This window comes from Psammomys obesus, unplaced genomic scaffold, assembly GCF_907164565.1.
Source record: "Psammomys obesus unplaced genomic scaffold, mPsaObe1.curated_primary_1811, whole genome shotgun sequence".
NCBI classification, from domain to species: Eukaryota; Metazoa; Chordata; class Mammalia; order Rodentia; family Muridae; genus Psammomys; species Psammomys obesus.
The window spans coordinates 2,916,340-2,939,156 of NW_026590699.1; the positions used below are offsets into that span (position 1 = coordinate 2,916,340).

Below are 22,817 nucleotides of genomic sequence, written 5' to 3' on the forward strand. Positions count from 1 at the left end.
GTGGTGTGGCACACATGTCTTTCAACATTCCTCTTCCCCTCCCTCCCTCTCCCATTCTCTCTAACACACACACAAAAATATTTGTAAAGTTCAGAGACATATACATGGGACGGTAGTCCTTTAATCCCAGCTCATGGGAGAAGGAACAGACAAATCTCTGTGGGTGTGAGGCTGGCCCTGTCTACATAAAGAAAACTGCATCAAAGGCAGAACAAGACAATTAGACGCATAAGTGGTCAGTGTTCACTAAAGGGAATCTGAGTCTGTTGGGCAGTGACCCTCCTCTGGGGGCAGCAGAAAAAGGGCACTAGGAAGGCTGTCCTTTCCACATTCCCCCACCCCCTATCACCACAGGCTTCAGGTTTCAGAACCTCCTATTTTCTTCCTAGTTTTCACAGTTATCTCATCCTATGGATTATTATAGCTTTTTGGAACAAGGTCTCAATATGTAGTCCTGGATGAAACTCACTCTTTAGAGCAGGCTAGCCTTGAGTGTGCTAAGATCTTCCTTCCCCGAGCCTGCAGAGTGTTGGAATTAAAAGTTTGCACTCCCATACCTGGCAAGAGTTAATCTCTTGTATTTGTTGTTTTTGTTTTGTTTTGTTTTCTGAGGGTCTCTTTGTGTAGACCAGGCTGGCAGAACTCACAGAGCTCTGCCTGTCTCTGTACCCAGAGTGCTGGCATGAAAGGTATGCATCTCCACACCCAGCTAGGAAGTTACTCTTAATGACTAGAAATCCTAGTTCCAAGTCCCTAACCCTGTTATTTTTTGCTGATGACATGCAAGATGTGAAGATGTGTTAAAGAATACACTTCATGTTTTTCAAGCCTTACAGCAGATTAAAAAAAAGGAACTGAGTGTACCAGGTGCCTGCCAAGAGGAGCTTAGCTCCAGTTACAGGCAAACTCCTTTATGAGGTATCTTTGAAGGCCCTTCTCTGTAGCAGAAGTTTTCTCACGTGTCTCTTGGGGTGCATGGGGCTTTAAATGTGTCATTGCTGCTGAAGAGCTGAGAAGTTTAGCTTTGGGAGAGATTTGAAACCTTCATGCTAGCTGGGTTGCTCCTGGCAACAGTTTGTAGCAGCTTCCAGGAAGGAGTAGGTTCTCAGGGAACAGCAGGACAGACAGGAAGAAACAAAGACACCTGGGCTCATTTGGGAACTCACTCAAATGCATTTTTAAAACAATATTTTTTCCTGAAATTAATAGTGTTAAGTGATAAAGAAACTTGATAAAATGCTTTGCTCATGTTTTCATCTCATCTTCTCTATTAAGCGAAAGAGAATAGAAGGACTAAGAATGGCTCCATTTAGGGACACTCTGGTTTGGATAGCTGCTTTGTGCCCCAGCCCTCGAGGTGAAGATGACTTTCCAGGTGGCATTCAGCAACTCAGTACAAAGTTTCCTAGTTCCAGATGGTCTGAAGTTCAGTGTCATTAAAAACTCTAGCTGCAGTGGTCGTATATACAAAGTGGAAGCCTAGTTGAATATTTCCCTGGTGAAACACAGAAAACAAACTCTACTTGGGAACACCTGCCTGCTGTGGAGGGGACGGTGGATAGCCAGGACATTTTCAGTTTCCAAACAACTTTACCCATATGGCATCTTCTATTTAAGAAAGACATTTACATCTGCCGCATATCCCTTAACCCTGAGGGGCTGTTGCACCCCTCTATTTATAGCAGAGACAGGAAAAGTGTTGGCTTTCATTGCCACATAGAAGCAGGTACGTGGAATTCCTGGAACTTTATTCTCAAGCCTGCACAAGTATGCACAGACACAAAACCCAGCCTAAAGATATTGGCATGTCCAACCTGCCAAGGGCAAAGAAAATTTTGAAAAGGGTGTTGTCACAAAATGAATGGATTTGCATCTTAATGAGCACAATGACAAAATGAACAACAGAAGATAAAACAATAGCGTGATTGATTGTCTACAGGAAGGGAGGAATAAAGTAGTAGGAGTGTCTCCAAAACAAAGCTCTCCCCAAAGGACAGGATCTTGGAGAGTCTTATTTAAATTCCAAAAGGAAAGCATCTGAGGTGAAGGCACATCCCTCTGCATTTCCTGTAGAAGGGTCCATTATGGAGCATTCTCACTTTGAGGCGGATAACTGGGCATACTTAGCTCAAAGTCATAGAGTATGTGTTCAGAGGTTTAACAAGAAGACACACCTCTGCAGAACATGCAGGGTTCTATGTTATACTGAATAAAGTTTTTTCTAAGTTGCTTAGAATAATAAACCAGAGTGCTCACTAACCCCAATTAGTGATTTTCTTTCAATTTTCTCCAGTTTTAGTTAAAACAAAAAGATAGAACTCGGATGATATGTCAGTGCAAGCATTTCTCCGTTCTATTTTATTTTATTTTTTTCTGATGTAAATTCAACAGCAAAGAAAATTTATTTTGACTTATGGTTCCAGAGGGATAAGAGTCCATCATGGCAGGGAGGCAGGGCAGCAGGAACAAGACGCTCATATCTTTTATGTCAAACAAAACAACAACAACAAAAAAATTAGAAGTAGGGCATGGCTATATACTCTCAAAGCCTGCCACGAGTGATGTACCTCCTCCAGTATGTTGTGTCTCTGAAGCCTCCCCAAACAGAATCAACACTGTGGACCATGTGTTCAGTGCCTGAACCCGTGGGAACATTTCTTATTGAAATCACTATACCTGGAAGGTGCCAGCCCCATTTGGTGGTTAATAATGCCACCGCCATCACTGTGGAAAATAGGACTTTTGACTGAGTTCTGTCTATGACTTCGGCTTCAAATTATTTTCAGTATGATATTACTATCATACAGTATGACATTACTGTAATTAGTTTATAATGTGACTATTTTAGGACTCTAACCTAAAATGTGTATTAGAGGCTCTATGGCAGATTTAATTGCTTATGCTTTGGTTTAAAAGTCTGCTGAGCTTTAATGTATATTTCAGACTATCCACAATGAATGGGCAACCTTCAAAGACAATGTTTAGGGATGACACATCATACATGCTTTTCCCACCTGTTTGAGAAGTGGCTTCATCTTGAAACATAGGTGTAAATAACACACAGGTTACTCATTAAAATGTGAAAACTCACCAAATGAGACGCATGTCTTTGACAAAGGCTTTGGGGAAAGCTGGCTAGTGATCTGCTTAAAGTCTGTGAATAACACTGGCGCAATGCTTATTACATGCTATGGCTGATCAGTGTTCCCCAGGAGTGATACAGGCAAAGCATTTCTGTAGTGTAATTTAATTTAGCAATGAGAGATAGCATTAAGAAACTGTTTTCTGTGGTTTTACATTAACATTTTCTTTTTAATTACCCTGGAAGTAATTGGATCAAAGTAGAAGGATGAGGAGAAAGTATCACCAAACTTGCACTATCTTAGTGTTTCAGTAAGAGAATTTTTACTTTAGAAACCATGAGTCCTGATGAAGATGAAGCAAACAGTGCAGGGTGGGTTTGGACAATATTTACTGATTCATTTTGTACCTAAATGGTTACTTCAAATTCTTAGATTTTATTTACCCAAGTACAGCAAGGGTCAGAATAGAAATGATTTTTTTTTTAAATAAAGAACCATATTTTGTTTTATTGTATCAAAGATGGGATATCTGTCTTTATTTTTACATTGGCGTGGCTTGGGACACTGTGATGAAATTCATGGAGCCTCATTAGGTTGTTCCACAGATTCAGTGGCCAGTGTTGTGTGATCCTAGTAGAAGGCACATGCTGCTCACTATGACTCTAACCACTCTTGGAGGCATCAGTGTCCTGTATTAAATGTAGTTAGAGCTCAACAGACTGCCTTCTCCTCCAAGAGGATCTTGTGTAGAAAGACAGAACCCATCCCATCAGTGTTGGATTCATTGTGCTAATGGACACCTCTATCTGTCTCTTTTCACTCTAGCGCAATGCCCAGCAAATGAAATGCGGACAGAATCCTCTGGGGTGATCCTGAGTCCGGGGTACCCAGGCAACTATTTTAACTCCCAGACGTGTGCTTGGAGTATTAAGGTGGAGCCAAACTTCAACATCACTCTCTTTGTGGACACCTTTCAAAGTGAAAAACAGTTTGATGCACTGGAAGTATTTGATGGTAAGCCTCTTCAGTGTGTGTGTCTCGGTCATAAAGGAAAACACCGTCTTAACACCTCAGTGCCAAACCAGGACAGATTGTTTAATTACATCTTCCCACAACAAGAACAGCACAAATGAATCATGATAGGGTTTGTGCTTTCTCAGATGCCAGGAGACCTTCAAACAATACTATTGTATTGTTCATGTTACAGATTTTCTGCAGGTGTGTGTGTGTGTGTGTGTGTGTGTGTGTGTGTGTGTATTACACAGATTTGTGGGGTACCACAGGACACGTAAGAGTTCTAGAAGACTTAGCATTCCACATATCTCCTTTACTAGAAATGCAATGAGTGACTCAAATAGACATTGTGGTGGTAAATGTCGCCAGTATCTTCACAGAGTTGTTTCATATGGTGAAATCTAGTGGCTTTGATGTCCAATGATGTTGCTTTCAACACCATTGTTCTGGTTTCATACAGCCCTAATGAGCACCTTAGTACAGCAGGTGCAGGTGGCTGGATCATCAGCTGAGAGAAAACTAAGGCCAGTGCTTTCCTGTGTACTGAAGCATCATCATTTCCAAGCAGGGTATAGCCAAACCCAATTATGTGTGGCCAAGATCACAGGGTTTTCTCATGTTCCCGTGGATTTGTTACTGGGTTCAGATAAGCCACAGTCTCTTCAGTGATTTAAAAACTGCTCTAATTGATTTTGTGTTTCCGTAAGTCTCACTAACTTGATGGACTCTGGGAAGGAAATCTCTTGTGTGGATCAACCCACAGCAGTCAAGTTCTGCAGATTGCCGTATTGGAGATGAAACTTTCAGTTAAAAACAGACACACAACACACACACACATACACACAGAGAGAGAGAGGAAGGGAGAGAGAAACAGCATCACACATCTTGTTGTCTCTGTGTGTATGTACAAGTCTAGTAGAGGTGTATATTCCTATTTGTATCATAAGTAAGTACAGATGTGTGAGTGATCATTGCAAGCCTGTGTGTCTCTTCTATTTCATTTGAATTGGAGTACAGAAAGTAGTACCTTCATGCCTCTGACTTTCAAAAGCAAAATCCTTGCCAACTGTTTATTTCCAATTGCTCACTGTCTGGTATTATCTAAATATGTCCAGACCATGACCAAAATCAAAAGCTACAGAATAGATTAGAAAATGACAGCAACAGTTTCAGTCAAGTTAACAGTGGCTCATGGCTTGTATCACTCTGCTTTCAAATATTTTTTTTTTCCTATAAAGTGAACAGTCAGAGTTTTCCATGGAGAACTTCTATAAGTGATGACATTTTCTCTGCACCAAATACTGTTCCCATCTTATATCTTATTTGGGTGGCCTAGGTGCTGTTTTATGTTTCATGAGCTGAGCAGAAATCGGCTGAATATACTGACTGTAAGCACCATTTGCTCAGAGTGCTTTACACTTTGTGTGAATTTTATTACTCAGCTGTGGATTTTCCTCAATCTCTTAATTGTCATAGAACTCAGCGAATAGTGTCTGAGTCCCAGTGGTGGCTGGCTGCTGAGACTGCATAATTCCTATCCTGGCAAATGTACCTGTATCTCTCCTTTCTAGGCTTTTTAAATTTGTTTATTCACTTAATATCTCAATCATAGCCCCCTCTCTTGTCTCATCCCAGCCCCAGCCGCTCTCCCTCATTCCCTCATCCTCCTTCCCTAGACCTCAGAAAGGGGGAGACTTCCTCCTCTACCAACTGACCCTAGCCTATCAAGTCTCATCGGGACTGGCTGCATTTTCTTCCTCTCAGGCCTGAAGGCTGTTCCACCAGGGGGAAGTAATCTAGGAGCAGGCAATGGAGTCCATATCAGAGAAAGCTCCTTACTAGGGAACCCACATGGAGCCAGAACTGCCTCTGCTACATCTGAGCAGAGAGTCTAGGTCCTCTCCATGCATGGTACTTGTTTGGTGCATCAGACTCCAGAGGCCCCCTGGGCCAAGATTTGTTAGCTCTGTTGGTCTTCTTGTGGAGCTCCTATCCCCTCTGGCTCCTTCTGTCCCCTTACTTTTCCACTACACTCCGTGAACTCTGCCCAAAGTTTGGCTGTGAGTCTCAGTATCTGCTTCCACCTCTTGATGGGTAGAATCTTCCAAGGGACATCTATGGCAGGTTCCCATCCTATTCCCTCTCTTTATCCACGTCCAGTGTCTATTCTGTTTGCCCTTCTGAATGAGAATTAAGTATCCTCCCTAGGGTCCTCATTGTTACTTAGCTTCTTTAGGTTTGTTGATTGTAGCTTAGATATCCTCTATTATATGCCTAATATCATCTTACAAGTAAGTATATACCATTCTTGTCTTTCTGGGTCTGGATTGCCTCACCCAGGATGATCTTTTTCAGATCCATCCACTTGCCTGCAAATTTCATGATGTCCTTGTTTTTAATAGCTGAGTAGTATTTCGTGTACCACAGTTTCTTTATCCATTCTTTGAGGGGCATGTGAGTTATTTCCAGATTCTGCCTATTATGAATAAAGCTTCTTTGAATACACTTGAGCAAATGTCTTTGTTGTATGATGAAGCATCTTTTGGGTAAACAGCCAAGAGTGGTATAGCTGGGTCTTGAGGTTGAGCTATTCTCAATTTTCTGAGAAAGTGTCAGATTGATTTCCAAAGTGGTTTCATAACTTTGCACTCTGAGCAGCAATGGAGGAGTGTTTCCCTTTCTCCACATCTTCTCCAGCATGTGTTGTCTATTGTGATTTTGATCTTAGCCATTCTGATAGGTGTAAGATTGACTCTCAGAGTCATTTTGATTTGCATTTTCCTAATGACTAATGACATTGAGCATTTCTTTATGTGTTTCTCGGTCATTCAATATTCCTCTATTGAGAATTCCCTGTTTAGTTCTGAACCCCATTTTTAAAATTGTATTATTTGGTTTGTTGATGTTTAATTTCTAGAATTCGTATATATTTTAGCCCACTGTTGGATGTAGAGTTGGTGAAGATCTTTTCCCAGCCTGTAGGCTGTCATTTTGTTCCATCAACAGTGTCCTTTGGTTTACAGAAGCTTTTCCATTCATTAGTTGTTGATCTTAGAGTCTGAGTTGTTGAGGTTCTGCTCAGGAAATTGTTTCCTGTGCCAATGAGGTCAAGGCCTTTCCTCACTTTTTCTTTTGGTAGATTTAGTGTGTCTGCTTTTACGTTAAGATCTTTGAACTACTTGGGCTTTGGTTTAGTGCAAAATATGGATTTATTTTCATTTTTCTACATGTAGACATTCTGTTAGACTAGCAACAGTTGTTGAAGATGCTTTCTTTTGTCCATTGTAGGGTTTTGGCTCCTTTGTCAAAACTCAAGTGTCCGTTGGTGTATGGATTTATTTCTGGGTCTTCAATTCAGTCTGTTTCTATGCCAGTACCATGCAGTTTTTATTACTGTTACTCTATAGTACAGCTTGATATCAGGAATAGAGATACCAGGATGGAGATAACTCTTCAGGTGATGCCTCTTAAAGATCTTTTATTGTATGGGATTGTTTTAGCTATTCTAGTTTTTTGTTTTGTTTTGCTTTTCCATATGAAATTGAGAATTGATTTTTCAAGGTCTATAAATAATTGTGTTGGTATTTTGTTGGGGACTGCATTGAACCTGTAGATGGCTTTTGATAAGATGGCCATTTTTACTATGTTAATCCTGCCAAGCCATGAGCACAGGAAATCTATCCATCTTCTGTTATCTTCTTCAATATCTTTCATCATAAACTTGAAGTTTTTGTCATCCTGGTCTTTGACTTGCGTGGCTAGAGTTATACCAAGGTACTTTACGGTTTTTTTGGTTTGTTTTTTTTTGTTTGTTTGTTTTTTGTTTTGTTTTTGTGGCTATTGTGAAGAGTCTTGTTTCCCTAATTTCTTTTTTAGTCTCTTTGCCATTTCATATAGGAGGGTTGCTGATTTGTTGTCATTGTTGCTGTTAATTTTGTATCCAACAACATTGCTAAAGATGTTGATCAGCTCTAGGAGTTCCCTGGTAAAATTTTTGTGGTCACTTATGTATATTTTCATAACATCCACAAATAGTAATACTTTGACTTCTTCCTTTCCAATTTGTATCATCTTTATCTCTCTTAGTTTTCTTATTGCTCTAGCTAGGACATTAAGAACTACATTGAAAAGATATGGAGAGATTGAGCAGCCTTTTCTTGTCTCTGAATTTAGTGGAATTGCTTTGAGTTTCTCTCTCTTTAATTTGATGTTTGCTATCAGCTTTCTGTATATTGATATTATTAGGTATGGGCCTTGTATGCCTGATCCCTCCAAGATTTTTATCATGAAGTTGTGTTGGATTTTGTTGAAGGCTATTTTTGCATCTAATGAGGTCATCATTTGCTATTTTTTTTCTTTCAGTTTGTTTGTATTGGATTACATTGATAGATTTTTGTATATTGAATCATCCCCACATCCCTGGGATAAGGCCTACTTGATCATGATTGATGATGTATTTGATATGTTATTGGATTCAGTTTGAGAGTATTTCATTGAGTATGTTTACATCAATGTTCATGAGGGAGATTGGTCTGAAATTCTCTTTCTTTGTTGAGATTTCGTGTGGTTTAGGTATCAAAGTGACTATGGCTTCATAGAATGAGGTTGGTAATGTTCTTTCTGTTTCTATTATGTGCAATAGCTTGAGGAGTATTTGTATTAGATCTTCTTTGAAAGTCTGGTAGAATTCTGAGCTAATACCACTTGGCCCTGGGCTTTTTTGTTTGGGAAACTTTGAATGACTGCTTCTATATCCTTAGGGGTTATAGGACAGTTTAAACTGATTACCTGATCTTTATTTAGCTTTGGTTTAGATTTGTTAGTGAAATCTATTGAGAAAACCATCCATTTCCTTTAGGCTTTTTAATTTTGAAGAATACAGGCTATTAAAGTAAGATTGATGATTCCTTTGATTTCCTCAGGGTCTGTTGTTATGTCTCCCTTTTCATTTCTGATTTTGTTAATTTGGATACTATCTACCATTTGGTTAGTTTGGCTAGTCTAGCTTGTTAATTTTCTCAAAAATCATCTCTTGGTTTCATTAATTCCTTATATTGTACTCTTTGTTTTTAAGTTATTGATTTCAATCCTGTGTTTGATTATTTCCTGCCTTCTCTTGCCTGTGTTTGATTTTGTTGTTGTTGTTCTAGAGTTTTTAGGTGTGTTTTAAAATTGCTACTATGAGAACTCTCCAATTTCTTTATGAAGGCATTTAGTGCTATTAATTTTTCCCTTAGTGTTACTTTCAATGTGTCCCATAAGTTAGGGTATGTTGTGCCTTAATTTTCATTGAATTCTAGAAAGTTTTAAAATTTCTTTCTTTGTTTCTTCCATAACCCAGTTTTCATTGAGTAGAGAGTTGTTCATGTTCCATGTGTTAATGAGCTTTCTCTTATTTCTGTTGTTGCTGAGTTCCAGCTTTAATCCATGGTGGATGACATACAAAAAGTTATTTCAATCTTTTTGTATCTGTTGAAGCTTACATTATGACCTAGTGTATAATCAAATTTTGAGAGGGTTCCATGAAGTGCTGAGAATAATGTAATTCTTTTGTGTTTGGGAGAAATGCTTTGTACATATCTGTTAGGTCCATTGTTTCATGAAGTCTGTTAATTTCATTATTTCTCTATTTAGTTTGTGTTTTGATGATCTATCCATTGGTGAGAGTGGGATATTGAAGTCTCCCACAATTAATGTGTGAGGTTTAATGTGTGATTTAAACTTTAGTAATATTTCTTTTACAAATGTGTTTGCCCTTGCATTTGGGGCATATATGTTCAGAAATGAGATATCATCTTGATGGATGATATCCGTTTTTCTTTGATGAGTATTAAGTGTCCTTCCCCATCTCTTTTTATTATTTTTTTGTTGGAAGTGTATTTTGTTAGATACTACAATGGCTACTCTAGCTTGCTTCTTGTGTGTGTTTGCTTGGAAAACCTTTCTCCAGTCCTTTACTCTGGGGTAATGTATATATTTATTGCTGAGGTGTGTTTCTTGTATGCAGCAGATTGATGGATCCTGTTTTCATATTCATTCTGTTAGCCTGTGTCTTTTTTTTTGGGGGGGGTAGTTGAGAACATTGATATTGAGAGATATTAATGACTGTTATTTTGATGTTGTTGTTGGTAGTGTGTGCTTGTGTGTGTGTGTGTGTGTGTGTGTGTGTACGTGTTTCCTTTCTTTTGGTTTAGTTGATGTGGGGTTATTTATTTCTATATTTTCCTGGGTATAGTTAGCCTCCTTTGGTTGGGGTTTTATTTCTAGTATGCTCTGTAGGGATGGATTTGTGGTTAGGTACTTTTTAAATTTATTTTTATCATGGAATATCCCTTTATGGTGATTACACGTTTTGCTGGGTATAGTAGTTGGGGCTGACATCTATGGTCTCTTAGTGTCTGTAAGATATCTGCCCAGGCCATCCTGGCTTTTTGAGTTTCTTTTGAGAAGTCAGGTGTAATTCTGATAGGTCTGCCATTATATGTTACTTGGCCTTTTTCCCTTGAAGCTTTTTATATATGTTCTTTGTTCTGTATATTTATTGTTCTGATTATTCTATGATGGGAAGATTTTCTTTTCTGTTCTAGTCTAATTGGTATTCTGTAAGCTTTTTTGTGTTTATAACCATCTCTTTCTTTAGGTTGGGGAAGGTTTCTTCTATGATTTTGTTGAAAGTATTTTCTGAGCTTTGGAGCTGAGGGTGTTCTCCTTCTTCTATTTCAAGTATTCATAAGTTTGGTCTTTTCAGAGTCCCAGATTTCTTGGATGGTTTGTGTCAGGAACTTTTTAGACTTAACATTTTTCTTGACAGATGTATCAATTTATTTAATCTTGTATCTTCTACACCTTAGATTCTCCCTTCCATCTCTTATATTCTGTTGGTGATGATTGTGTCTGTAGTTCCTGTTCTCTTCCCTGGGTTTTACAACTCCCGGATTGCCTCAGCTTGTGTTTTATCTACTGCTTCTGTCGCCATTTTTAAGTCTTGATCATTTATTTTTTCATTTTATTCATTTCCTTCTCACATTTGATTGTATTTTCCTGTATTTCTTTAAGGGGTTTTTCAGTTCTTTCACCTGTTTGGCTGTATTTTTTTTTATTTCTTTGAGGTATTTATTTTCCTTTTTCAAGGCATCTATCATATTCATAGTGATAAATTTGAGATCATATTCTTGTGCTTCAGGTGTGTATCTCTAGGGCTTGCTGTAGTAGAATAATTGGTTTCCAGTGGTGACATATGACCCTGTGTGTTGTTGCTTTTGTTTAATGCTATCCTCTAGCCATTTGGTTGTCCCTGGTGTTAGCAAACCTGGTGGTGTCTGGTGGTAGTTGGTCTCTAGGATTGTAGGATTAGCTGGTGATCTCAGATGGTAGCAGTCCTCTGGCTTTCCCGGGTGATAGCAGATCTCTGGTAATACAAGTAGAACTTACAGTCTCTGATGGCTGCCAGTCTCTAGGACTTCAGGAGGGGATGGGGACCAGGTTATGGGGCAGTGGATACTGTTGGTTCCTGATGGGTGTTTGTCTCTCCTCTTCCCTGATTGCTGCTGCTTCTTAGTAGCTGCTGTTTCCTACTGGTTGCTGGTCTCTGAGAATGCAGATGAAGATGTGGCAGTTACCCAGCCCTGTGAAATGGGGGCAGGCCCCATAGGTGGCATGCCTTTGGGGAAGATTTGGGTGTAGATTATCAGAGGCAGACTATGCCTGCAAGCCTCTAGCAGATCAGGATCTGGGGGAGTGGAGCTCACCTGCTTTTCCCTGGTAGTTACCCATCCAGGAAATAGAGCAGGCCCAGAAATTGGCACTTGGAGTGAGCTGCATGTTTCTGGCCCCAGGAAATAGAGCATCACTGTGGGAATGAAATTCATGTTATAACTTTGGAATTTGCCAATACTCCCCTCATAGCACACAGCAGCCATTCTCAGACCACATCACACAGACACTCAACACTGTTCCACTTGAGATCAGAACCAGAAGCATCTAGGCTATTTTTTAATACATGCTAGGTAGAGACGGGTGTTTCAAGAAAGACCTAAACACTATACTTTAGACAGAGAGCAGATGAAGAATAGTCAAAGATTTGACAGGAGAGTAGCGTCTCTTGAAAATGCAATCTTATATTCAGACATTAAAAATTGCATTTAAAGTATGACAAGCCCAGGATAATTAATTCCCTGGTTGCATATTTTTCAGAGGGTACATGATTGTTTTAGCAGCTATGAGCAGACCTCACACCTCTCATATTCTGCCATTTTCCACATAAATTGGCATCACCTTTTTATAGAGAGTAGGCATGACACTTCACAGATAGTCTTTGGGGACCATCTTTCATAACAAGAATAATTTCTAGGGTTTCTCCACACCAACTTCCACGCCTCTTCTTACTTTGTTCTTTTATCTCCTGAAATCTTGCAATTGAGGTATCCACGTCTCTGCCAGTGTACAGAACAGAGAATATTTTCTCTGACTTGGAGACTGAGATTCCAAAGTTTAACTATGGTGAAGCTGGTATCTTAGAGCTTCTCCTTGGCCTGTAGATGCGCCCTCTTCCCATGGTCAACACATGGTTGTTCTCTGTATATCTGTGGGTTATATTATTAATTAAATTTATTTATTTATTCATTTATATCTTGAATGCAGCCCATCCCTCCTCTCCTCCCATTCCCACCCTCTGACCCTCTCTCCTCTTCTCCCTTTTCTCCTCAAAAGAAGGTCTCCTCTCTGCCCTCCCTCTCCACTTTGACTAATACAGCCTGGACCTCCAGTCACACCAGGCCTAAGTGCATCCTCTTCCACTGAGGCCAGACAAGGTAGCCCATCAAGGGAAAAGTGATCTAAAAGCAGGCCATAGAGTCTATGTCAAACACAGCCTCTGCTCTACTTGATAGAGCATCCACATAAACATTAAGCTGCCCAGTTTCATATATGCCAGAGGCCTAAGTGCTGTCCATGTCTGCTCTTTGCTTGGTGATTCAGTCCTGTATGCCTCCATAAGCCTAGGTAGTTGACTGTGTTGTTCTTCTTGTAGAGTTCTTGTCCTATCTATCCTCCCTGCTCCACATACTTTCCCAAGGCTCCCCAAATTTTGACTAATGGTTGGCTGTGGGTGTCAGCATCTGTTTCGATCCACTGGGTGGAGCCTCTCAGAGGACAGTTGTGCTAGGATCCTGTCTGCTAGCACAGCAGAGTATCAGGAGATGGCTGTGTCAGGGGTTGTCTCTCTACCATGGGGTGGGTCTCAGGTTGAGCCAGTCATTGGTTGGCCAATTCCTCAATCACTGCTCTATCTTTATCCCTATACATCTTGTAAGCCGGCTTTATTTTAGGTCAAAGATTTTGAGTTATGATCACTTCCACCATTCAGGCTGGAGTCAGGGCCCACCCCTGCATACTCATTTCAATTTAGCTCTCTCTGTAAAGAGCATATATCCAGGGGCAGTCCCTTTCTGAGTTATTGAAAGCAGGAATTTAAAGCATGTTTGTGCAGAGTACAGCAAAGTATTACACAATTTAATCTGGGGTAAGACCCCCCAAGGTGATTTGGGAGTAAGACAAAGTGAAGCTGTGATTTTCAGTAGATTCCATGAATGGAAATTCTATGTGTGACTCTAAGGGGAGGGGTACCCCTTGCCCTGATAAACTGACATTACAAATAGCCACAGGAGGCTTATTCTCCCATTCTCTGATAATTTTTCCATGAGTGAACTTGTGCAATGTAGAAAAGCCAGTAATGATTTTTAAGACAATGAAATATTGTTACATCCACTAACAGAAAGGGAGCTCCTGTGTCTACAAAATAATTTCTCTTCCAAGTGATATGAAGATACAGTCATAAGATGCTGGGCATTTAATAACTCTGCTGTATAAAAATTTTGAAAACATTCAAATATACAGAATAAGGTATATGTCAATGAAAACTTTTAGATTATTTTCACATTTTCTGAATCTTTGCTTCTTTATGGAAGAAGAGAGTCATTTAGAATGTCTGCAGATAATAATCCCCTCCTAGTTCTAATGTGGACACTTGTATCCTAAAGAAAGATATTGTTATGAATGTTTTAATAATTAATTCTTCATCTCTCTACTCACCCATTCCTCCACTCATTATCTATCAATACATCTACTCCTCCACCAACACATCCACTCTCTCTCTGCATAAACATTGTTTATATTGTACACATTTATATTTTTTTTAATTACTATGATACTTATCTACAAAAGGGTACTTTTAGACATCCATATGCTACTCTGGAATTTATCTATGTAAATATACATATATGTACTTTATTACTTTAGATATTCTATAAATTTGATTTATCCTCATGATATTTCCAGCACTTAAAGTTTTGGTGCAAAGTTTGTCATGAGCAATAATATTGGAATATTTTTGCTATATAAGTAACTATTGTATCTATTTGCTAGAATTGATGGACGAAAAATTTCAAATTTACTATAAATCACCAAGTTGCTCCCTAGCATGATTGACTTAACTTATACACCTATGACATTGTGAGCAAGCTTCTGGTTTTCCATACCTGCAATATGTTATAAGTTATAATAAAAAAATGATGTTCACATTTTCAAATGCTACTGTTTAACTGATGTATTTTGATTAATTTCCATAGTATGCCATTAGTAACTTATGCACTTGAGTCTCCCTCCCTTTTCCCCTGGTTCTTTTACTATCGTGGAATGTACTTGTTGTTATTTTTATTTGCATTTTTTTGCTTACTTTGGAAGCATATTTAATCATCTGCTAGGAATGATCTGCATTTTATAGGTACTCACATCTGAAGGCTTTGTTTTTCTGGTTTCTTTAGGTCCTTCTGGGCAAAGTCCTCTGTTAGTGGTCTTGAGTGGAAACCACACTGAACAATTGAATTTTACCAGCAGGAGCAACCATCTGTACCTCCGCTGGTCCACAGACCACGCGACCAGCAAGAGAGGATTCAAGATTCGCTATGCAGGTGAATACAGGGCTTGGACATCAACTGAAAAGGCTTTTAGTGTTACGTGTCTTCGTGAACAGTAGATTTAGGTCATGGTGTAAATCTGACTTCTGACTGTTAAAATGACCAGCAAGAGAAAGAACACAGAGGGGAGTTACTTGGAGTAAGAGTTGATTACAGTGCCATAAATGGTATAAACAGAAATGACTATTGTCCCTAGCATGTCCCTCTATATATTGCATTCCATGTGTTTACTTATCTTTATATATACATAAACCTTTTATACTAGTCTATATTTTGTATGAACATTTACATTATAAGCCTACATTTGGCATACATATATGTGTACTTCCATATCAAAATCTGAGTTATTTGTCCTCTCTCCATATTTTTAATCATTTTCTAAGTCATAATCTATGTTACATTAATTAAATCTCCCAGTACATTAATGAAACTTTAAGCGCCCATGTACAGTCTTCAATGTGATCTGATCCACACCCTTGTTTCTGTTACCCCATGAGAGCATAGGAGGACTCAATTTCTGGGAGCAGTTGAGGTATGACTCACAACCCTCTATGTTCCTCCCAGTCAGCAGTAAGAGGAATACTCCTGAAATCTGTCTTCCTTGAAAAGATCCCATCCAGCAATTAGATGCAGAGTGTTCTGAAGGGCTTTTTACTCCCATTGGTGATGCCTGTTTTCAGGGTGGAGGTCAGCCTCAGGGACAAGGTGGGTGTTGTTGGCTGGAAGATTCTAGCCTTTCTGACTGAAAGAGATAAGACAACCTCACCAGCAGCCCAGCCGTGAAACCTGCAGTGTAGAGACAATGGGTGTGGTGTGAGGGCAGTGGGCAGGAGGTGTGGAGTGGGGGCAATGGGCAGGGAATTTTGACATTCTTCCCCTGAAAATGTGATAAAGGTATCCTCAGGCATACGTCACAGTATCTGAGCAGGGACTGGATTCATACCCTTGTTCTGAAGAATGGGTGATCAGACCTTTGAGAAGGTTTAACTATATTGACATGTGCAAAGGTTGTTAGTGCAGAGGAAGTCATGATGAACAGAATATATCCTGTTTCATATGTGGCATTTTTTTTTAGTATCTCACTGACAAGAAGCACCTGAAAATCTTCAAACACTAACTTCCAAAGCATACCTTTCCATACATGGGACAATAGATTCTCTTTATTGAAGCACATCACGTGGGAGGCCATGAGATGTTATGTTCTTATAGAAGTGTACATGAATGTGTCATATGTACACACAAACACACATGCTTATGATCTGTGTAATATACATGCACAGAGATTTCCCCTTAAAATTCAGAGACTCTGATGTCTGTTAGGAGTTCATCAAGAGGCAGGCTAGTGTGATCCAGCCCATAATAAGTGGTCCACATGATCACATCCTGCACATTTGCACATTGCATTTGCCTGACACGCATGCTGTGGATCAGCTCATGCCTGGGCTTTGAGCTATGGATGGGGCAATAGGTTGTTCAGAAAATAAACTGGGGGTTTCTAGCTCTGAATGTTCACTGTTTTGTTTCCTTCACTTACACAGAGGCATTCATGGGGTTTCATAATATAGTAAAACAGACGTGTAAAGACAAAATGATCATGTTTCACTAAATATCTAAATAGGATGTAGGACCTTCCCACCACCAAAACTTTGCTAACAGCTGTTGGGTGGAGTGATGGCTCGGTGGGTAAGAGCACTTTCAGCTCTTGCAAATGACACAGGTTTGGTTGCCAGGATTCCCAAGGCTCACAGCTGCCTTGGGAACTAGTAACTAGTAACTCTAGTTCCTAGTCTCTGATGACTGAGGGCTCCTGCGTGCAGGTAATGCTCATACATAATACACTCAGGCACATGGCCATAACAATACAATAAATAAACACATAGTTTAACAACCTGATACTTGGAAGCTGGTGAGACGGCTCATCGACTAACGGCGCTTGCTGAGAGGACCCAGATTTGTTTCCCAGAACCTCCATGGTGGCTTCCCAGCATTGGCAAGTCTACTTCCAAAACATACGACCTTCTCTTCTGACCCCCCAAGTGTACCAATAACACTTGTGTTGCACAGACATACATGCAGGCAAAACACACATACAGATAAAAAATAGAGTTAATATAAAGAAAACAACACTGATAGCCACCTGAAGTTTAAAATATCTCCCAACAGAGGGGATACTTATGCTACTATGGAGTTTTAAAACACGAAGTTCTATGTTTTCTATATTCGAGCAAAAACTGAGCAAATCTCATGTATCTCACGAGAAGTTCCATGTCTGTATAATAGACAATCCGTCAGGCCACTCTACAAAACTTCACGTCCTTGATTGAAAAAAAAAAGAAATGTTCAATAACTGTTTTCTTTTTTCTTCTTCCTTTTTTAAATCATTCCTTTCTTGTAGAGAACGTTTTTGGTTGCAAAGGTGGTCCCCGGAGCAATGCTGCATCACTTCTTAGCCTTGTCTTTGTGAGTGGCAGCCTGAGGGTGCCTATGGGGAGCCCACTCTGAAGATCTGCTGTGTCCTGGCCGGGCTATCATCACAGCCTGCCTACTGTTGAATCACAGCAGCCTGTTCTAGAGCTTCCCAAGGAAGCACTGTAGGGCTTTTAGGTGCTTCTTTGAGAGGATTGTGCTTTCTGCTCATTCCCCAGCTTTTAAATACTTGTTTTTGTTTGTTTTGTTACTCCTCTGTCCCATGTTGGTTTGTAAACTGCTTGCGTATGTTTCCCTGTTCTAGCTCCTTACTGCAGCCTCACCTCGCCACTCAAGAATGGAGGCGTTTTAAATAAGACGACAGGGGCAGTGGGCAGCAAGGTACATTACTTCTGCAAACCTGGATATCGAATGATTGGCCACAACAATGCAACCTGCAGGCGGAACCCAATGGGCGTGTACCAATGGGACTCAGTGGCACCACTTTGCCAGGGTAAGAGATGGCTTCCATCCAACCAGGGTTGCCATTCATTGTTCTGACTTTAATTTTTCTTCAGAGAGTGTACATGAGAGCTGATGAGAAACAAACATTGATGTAGTTGTTCCTTTGTTCATTGGTGTAACAAATACCCAACTAAAAGCAAATTAGGAGAAAAAGACTTATTTTGGTTCATGGTTCAAGGGAACGGTCCATCCCAGCAGAATGGTACAGTGGTCCTAGGCTCTGATGGGGAGAGGTCAAGGCTGTTTTCTCACATCCCTGGAAAGGGTGCTAAGAAAAAGGAATACTGGCACTCGCTAGCTTTGCCCTTGCCCCCTTTGTACAGTATGGGCTTCCAAATCATGAGAGAGGGACCACTAATATTCAGGGTGGGTCTTCCTCCCTATGTCCATCCTCTCTGTAAGTGCTCTTGCCCACACAGCCAGTGTGAGTCTCCTTGGGACTATAAATCTAGTCAAATGGACAGCTGAGCCTTACTATCACAGTAGGTTTACAACGGTAAACCTACTTCCCATTGATGACACAAACATTTCTAACATTTGCAGAAGTCTCCGTGCATCTACACTCTCTAAATCAGAGAATGAACAGGCAGTCCCTAGGCTGTGGCTACAGTTATTCTGATCATAACATGCTCTCTATCTTGAATTTTATAAGAGGTATCACCCCATTAAGATTCAAAATTCCAAACTTTTCCTGATCATTGTATTATTTCAAAATATACCTTATCAAAATAACCTCACTTCCTCATTTTTCTTCGAGCCACAATGTTTGCTTCTTATTTTTTTTTTTGATCATTTTAATCAAGGGCTTATTAATGTTGATTTTTTATTTCATTTTTAAAATTTCATCTATCAGATGCATACAAACTAAGCTTTCCTGTAAAGCATTTTAATTTATGCTTAAGAGTTTGAGGTGGCAAATTTTTCATAGTTTAGTCCTGTGAGGTTTATAGTCATGATAAAGTGGCTCAGGCTCTGAAAATCAGTAATAAGTTATGAATGGATCTTGAAATCAGCTGCCTCATTTTTCCTTTTACATGAGCTGTTCGATTTTCTGCAACCGCTGTATGAGAGAATAATAGATTCACGTGCCTGTATGTCTTTAATCACATCACTATTTTCAGTACCTTTCATTGCTTTATGTTTTCACCTTCAGAAATTCTTTTTTATTTTTTTTTATTTTATTTTTCTTTTTAGTTACATTTTGTTAACTCTGTGTCCCAGCTGTATCCCGCTCCCTCATTCCCTCCCCAACCCCACACTCCCTCCCTGGTCTCCTCCCTGCCCCTTTCCAAGTCCCCTGATAGGGGAGGACCTCCTCCCCTTTCATCTGACCCTGTTTTATCAGGTATCTTCAGGGCTGGCTGCAAAGTCCTCCTCTGTGGCCTAACAGACTGCTCCTCCCCTGGGGAGGGGGGGTGTCAAACAGCCTGCCCTTGAGATCCTGTTAGAAATAGTCCGTGTTCCCCTTACTTTGGAAAACTACTTGGTTACTGAGCTACCACAGGCCACATCCGAGCAGAAGTTCTAGGTTATATCCATAGATGGTCCTTGGTTGAGTGTCAGTCTCAGAAAAGACCCTGTGCCCAGATATATTTGGTCCTTGTAGAGCTCCTATCCTTTCCATATCATACTAACTTCCCTTCTTTCATATGATTCCCTGCACTCTGCCGAGGGTTTGGTTATGAGTCTTAGTGTCTGCTTTGAAACACTGCTAGGTAGAGTCTTTCAGATGCCTTTTGTGGTAGACTCCTGTCATAAGTTCAATGCACATCCCATTTGTCTTTCTAAATGAGGATTAATCACCTTCGCCTGTGTCCACTTTCTTGAATATCTTCTTTAGGTGTGTAGATTTCATTATGTTTATCATATCTTGTAGGTCTATATAAGCGAGTATATACCAAGTTTGTCTTTCTCCTTCTGGGATACTTCACTCAGAATGATCTTTTCTAGATCCCACCACTTGCCTGCAAATTTCATGATTTCCTCCTTTTTGATTGCTGAGTAGTATTCCATTGTGTAAAAATACCACAATTTCTGTATCCATTCCTCCGTTGATGGACATCTGGGTTGTTTCCAAGTTCTGGCTATTACAAATAAAGCTGCTACGAACATGGTTGAACAAATGTCCTTGTTGTGTACTTGAGCAAATTTTGGGTATATACCTAGGAGTGGTATAGCTGGGTCTTGAGGTAGCACTACTCCTAGTTGTCTGAGAAAGCGCCAGATTGACTTCCAGAGTGGTTGAACCAGTTTACATTCCCACCAGCAATGGAGGAGGGTTCCCTTTTCTCCACAACCTCTCCAGCACGTGCTATCACTTGAGTTTTTCATCTTGGCCATTCTGATGGGTGTAAGGTGAAATCTCAGGGTCGTTTTGATTTGCATTTCCCTAATGGCTAATGAGGTTGAGCATTTCTTTAAGTGTTTCTCTGCCATTCGACGTTCCTCTTTCGAGAATTCTCTGTTTAGCTCTGTTCCCCATTTTTTAAGTGGATTACTTGGTTTGTTGCTTTTCTGCTTCTTTAGTTCTTTATATATACTTGATATTAGCCCTCTGTCAGATAAAGGGTTGGTGAAGATTCTTTCCCAATCTGTAGGCTGTCTATTTGTTTTGATGACAGTGTCTTTTGCTTTACAGAAGCTTTTCAGTTTCATGAGGTCCCATTTATTGATTGTTGCTCTTAGAGCCTGTGCTGTTGGTGTTCTGTTCAGGAAGTTGTCTCCTGTGCCAATGAGTTCTAGGCTGTTTCCCACTTTTTTTCCAGCTGATTTAGAGTATCTGGTTTTATGTTGAGGTCCTTGATCCACTTGGACTTTAGTTTTGTGCAGGGTGATAAATATGGATCTATTTTCATTTTTCTGCATGTAGACATCCAGTTGGTCCAGCACCATTTGTTGAAGATGCTGTCTTTTTTCCATTGAATGGATTTGGCTTCTTTGTCAAATATTGAGTATTCATAGGTGTGTGGGTTTATTTCTGGGTCTTCTATGCGATTCCATTGATCCTCCTTTCTGTTTCTATGCCAATACCATGCAGTTTTTATTACTGTTGCCCTGTAGTACAGCTTGAGATCGGGAATGGAGATACCTCCAGATGATCTGTTGTTGTACAGGATCGTTTTGGAGATTCTGGGTTTTTTGTTTCTCCATATGAAGCTGAGAATCTTTTTTTCAAGGTCTGTAAAGAATTGAGTTGGTATTTTGATGGGAATTGCATTGAATCTGTAGATTGCTTTTGACAGGATGGCCATTTTCACAATGTTAATCCTACCAATCCATGAGCACAGGAGATCTTTCCATCTTCTGAGATCTTCTTCAATTTCTTTCTTCAAAGACTTGAAGTTTTTCTCAAACAGGTCTTTCACTTGCTTGGTTAGAGTCACACCAAGGTACTTTATGTTATTAGTGGCTATTGTGAAGGGTGTTGTTTCCCTAATTTCTTTCTCAGCCTTTTTGTCTTTGGTATACAAGACGGCTTCTGATTTTTTTGAGTTGATTTTGTATCCTGCCACTTTGCTGAAGGTGTTTATCAGCTGAAGAAGTTCTCTGGTTGAATCTTTGGGTTCGCTCATGTATACTATCATATCATCTGCAAATAGTGACACTTTGACCTCTTCCTTTCCGATTTGTATCCCCTTGATCTCCTTTAGTTGTCTTATTGCTCTGGCTAGGATTTCAAGTACAATGTTAAAGAGATATGGAGAGAGTGGGCAGCCTTGTCTTGTCCCTGATTTCAGTGGGATTGATTTAAGTTTCTCTCCATTGAGTTTGATGTTGGCTATAAGCTTGCTGTATATTGCCTTTACTATCTTTAGGTATGTGCCTTGTATCCCTGATCTCTCCAAGACTTTAAACATAAATGGGTGCTGGACTTTGTCAAATGCTTTTTCAGCATCTAAGGAGATGATCATGTGGTTTTTCTCCTTCATTTTGTTTATGTGGTGGATTACATTGATGGATTTCCGTATGTTGAACCACCCTTGCATTCCTGGGATGAAGCCTACTTGGTCATGGTGGATGATATCTTTGATGTGTTCTTGGATTCGGTTTGCAAGTATTTTATTCAGTATTTTTGCATCAATGTTCATAAGAGAGATAGGTCTGAAGTTCTCTTTTTTTGTTGGATCTTTGTGTGGTTTAGGTATCAAAGTGACTGTGGCTTCATAGAATGAGTTTGGTAGTGTTCCTTCTGTTTCTATTTTATGGAATAGTTTGAGGAGAATTGGTGTTAGTACTTCTTTGAAGGTCTTGTAGAATTCTGCGCTGAAGCCATCTGGTCCAGGACTTTTTTTGGAGGGGAGACTGTTAATGACTGCTTCAATTTCCTTGGGAGATATAGGACTATTCAGTCTTTCTACCTGATCTTGACTTAATTTTGGTAGATGGAATCTGTCAAGAAAGTTATCCATTTCATTTAGATTTTCAAATTTTGTGCCATATAGGCTTTTGTACTATGACCTAATAATCGTTTGGATTTCCTCAGTGTCTGTAGTTATGTCCCCATTTTCCTTTCTGATTTTGCTGATTTGTATGGTTTCTCTCTGCTTTTTAGTTAGTTTGGCTAAGGGTTTGTCTATCTTGTTGATTTTCTCAAAGAACCAGCTTTTTGTTTCATTGATTCTTTGGATAATTTTATTTGTTTCTAATTGATTAATTTCTGCCCTTAGTTTGATTATTTCCAGCTGTCTGCTCCTCTTGGGTGTATCTGCTTCTTTTTTTTCTAGGTTTTTCAGTTGGGCCATCAAGTTGTTTGTATGTGATGTTACGGATTTCTTCTTGTAGGCACTTAGTGCTATAAATTTTCCTCTGAGCACTG

General features: G+C 39.7%; 1 protein-coding gene across 1 annotated transcript in view; it reads left to right on the top strand.

Moving 5' to 3' along the window:
- Csmd1 (CUB and Sushi multiple domains 1) overlaps positions 1-22,817 on the top strand; it is a 1,555,059-nt gene that overhangs the window by 1,443,959 nt on the left and 88,283 nt on the right. Inside the window, exons 47-49 of the mRNA XM_055608400.1 lie at positions 3,909-4,097; positions 14,918-15,064; positions 17,802-17,990. Coding sequence (XP_055464375.1) covers positions 3,909-4,097; positions 14,918-15,064; positions 17,802-17,990 — 525 coding nt within the window. The remainder of the gene's footprint in view (positions 1-3,908; positions 4,098-14,917; positions 15,065-17,801; positions 17,991-22,817) is intronic.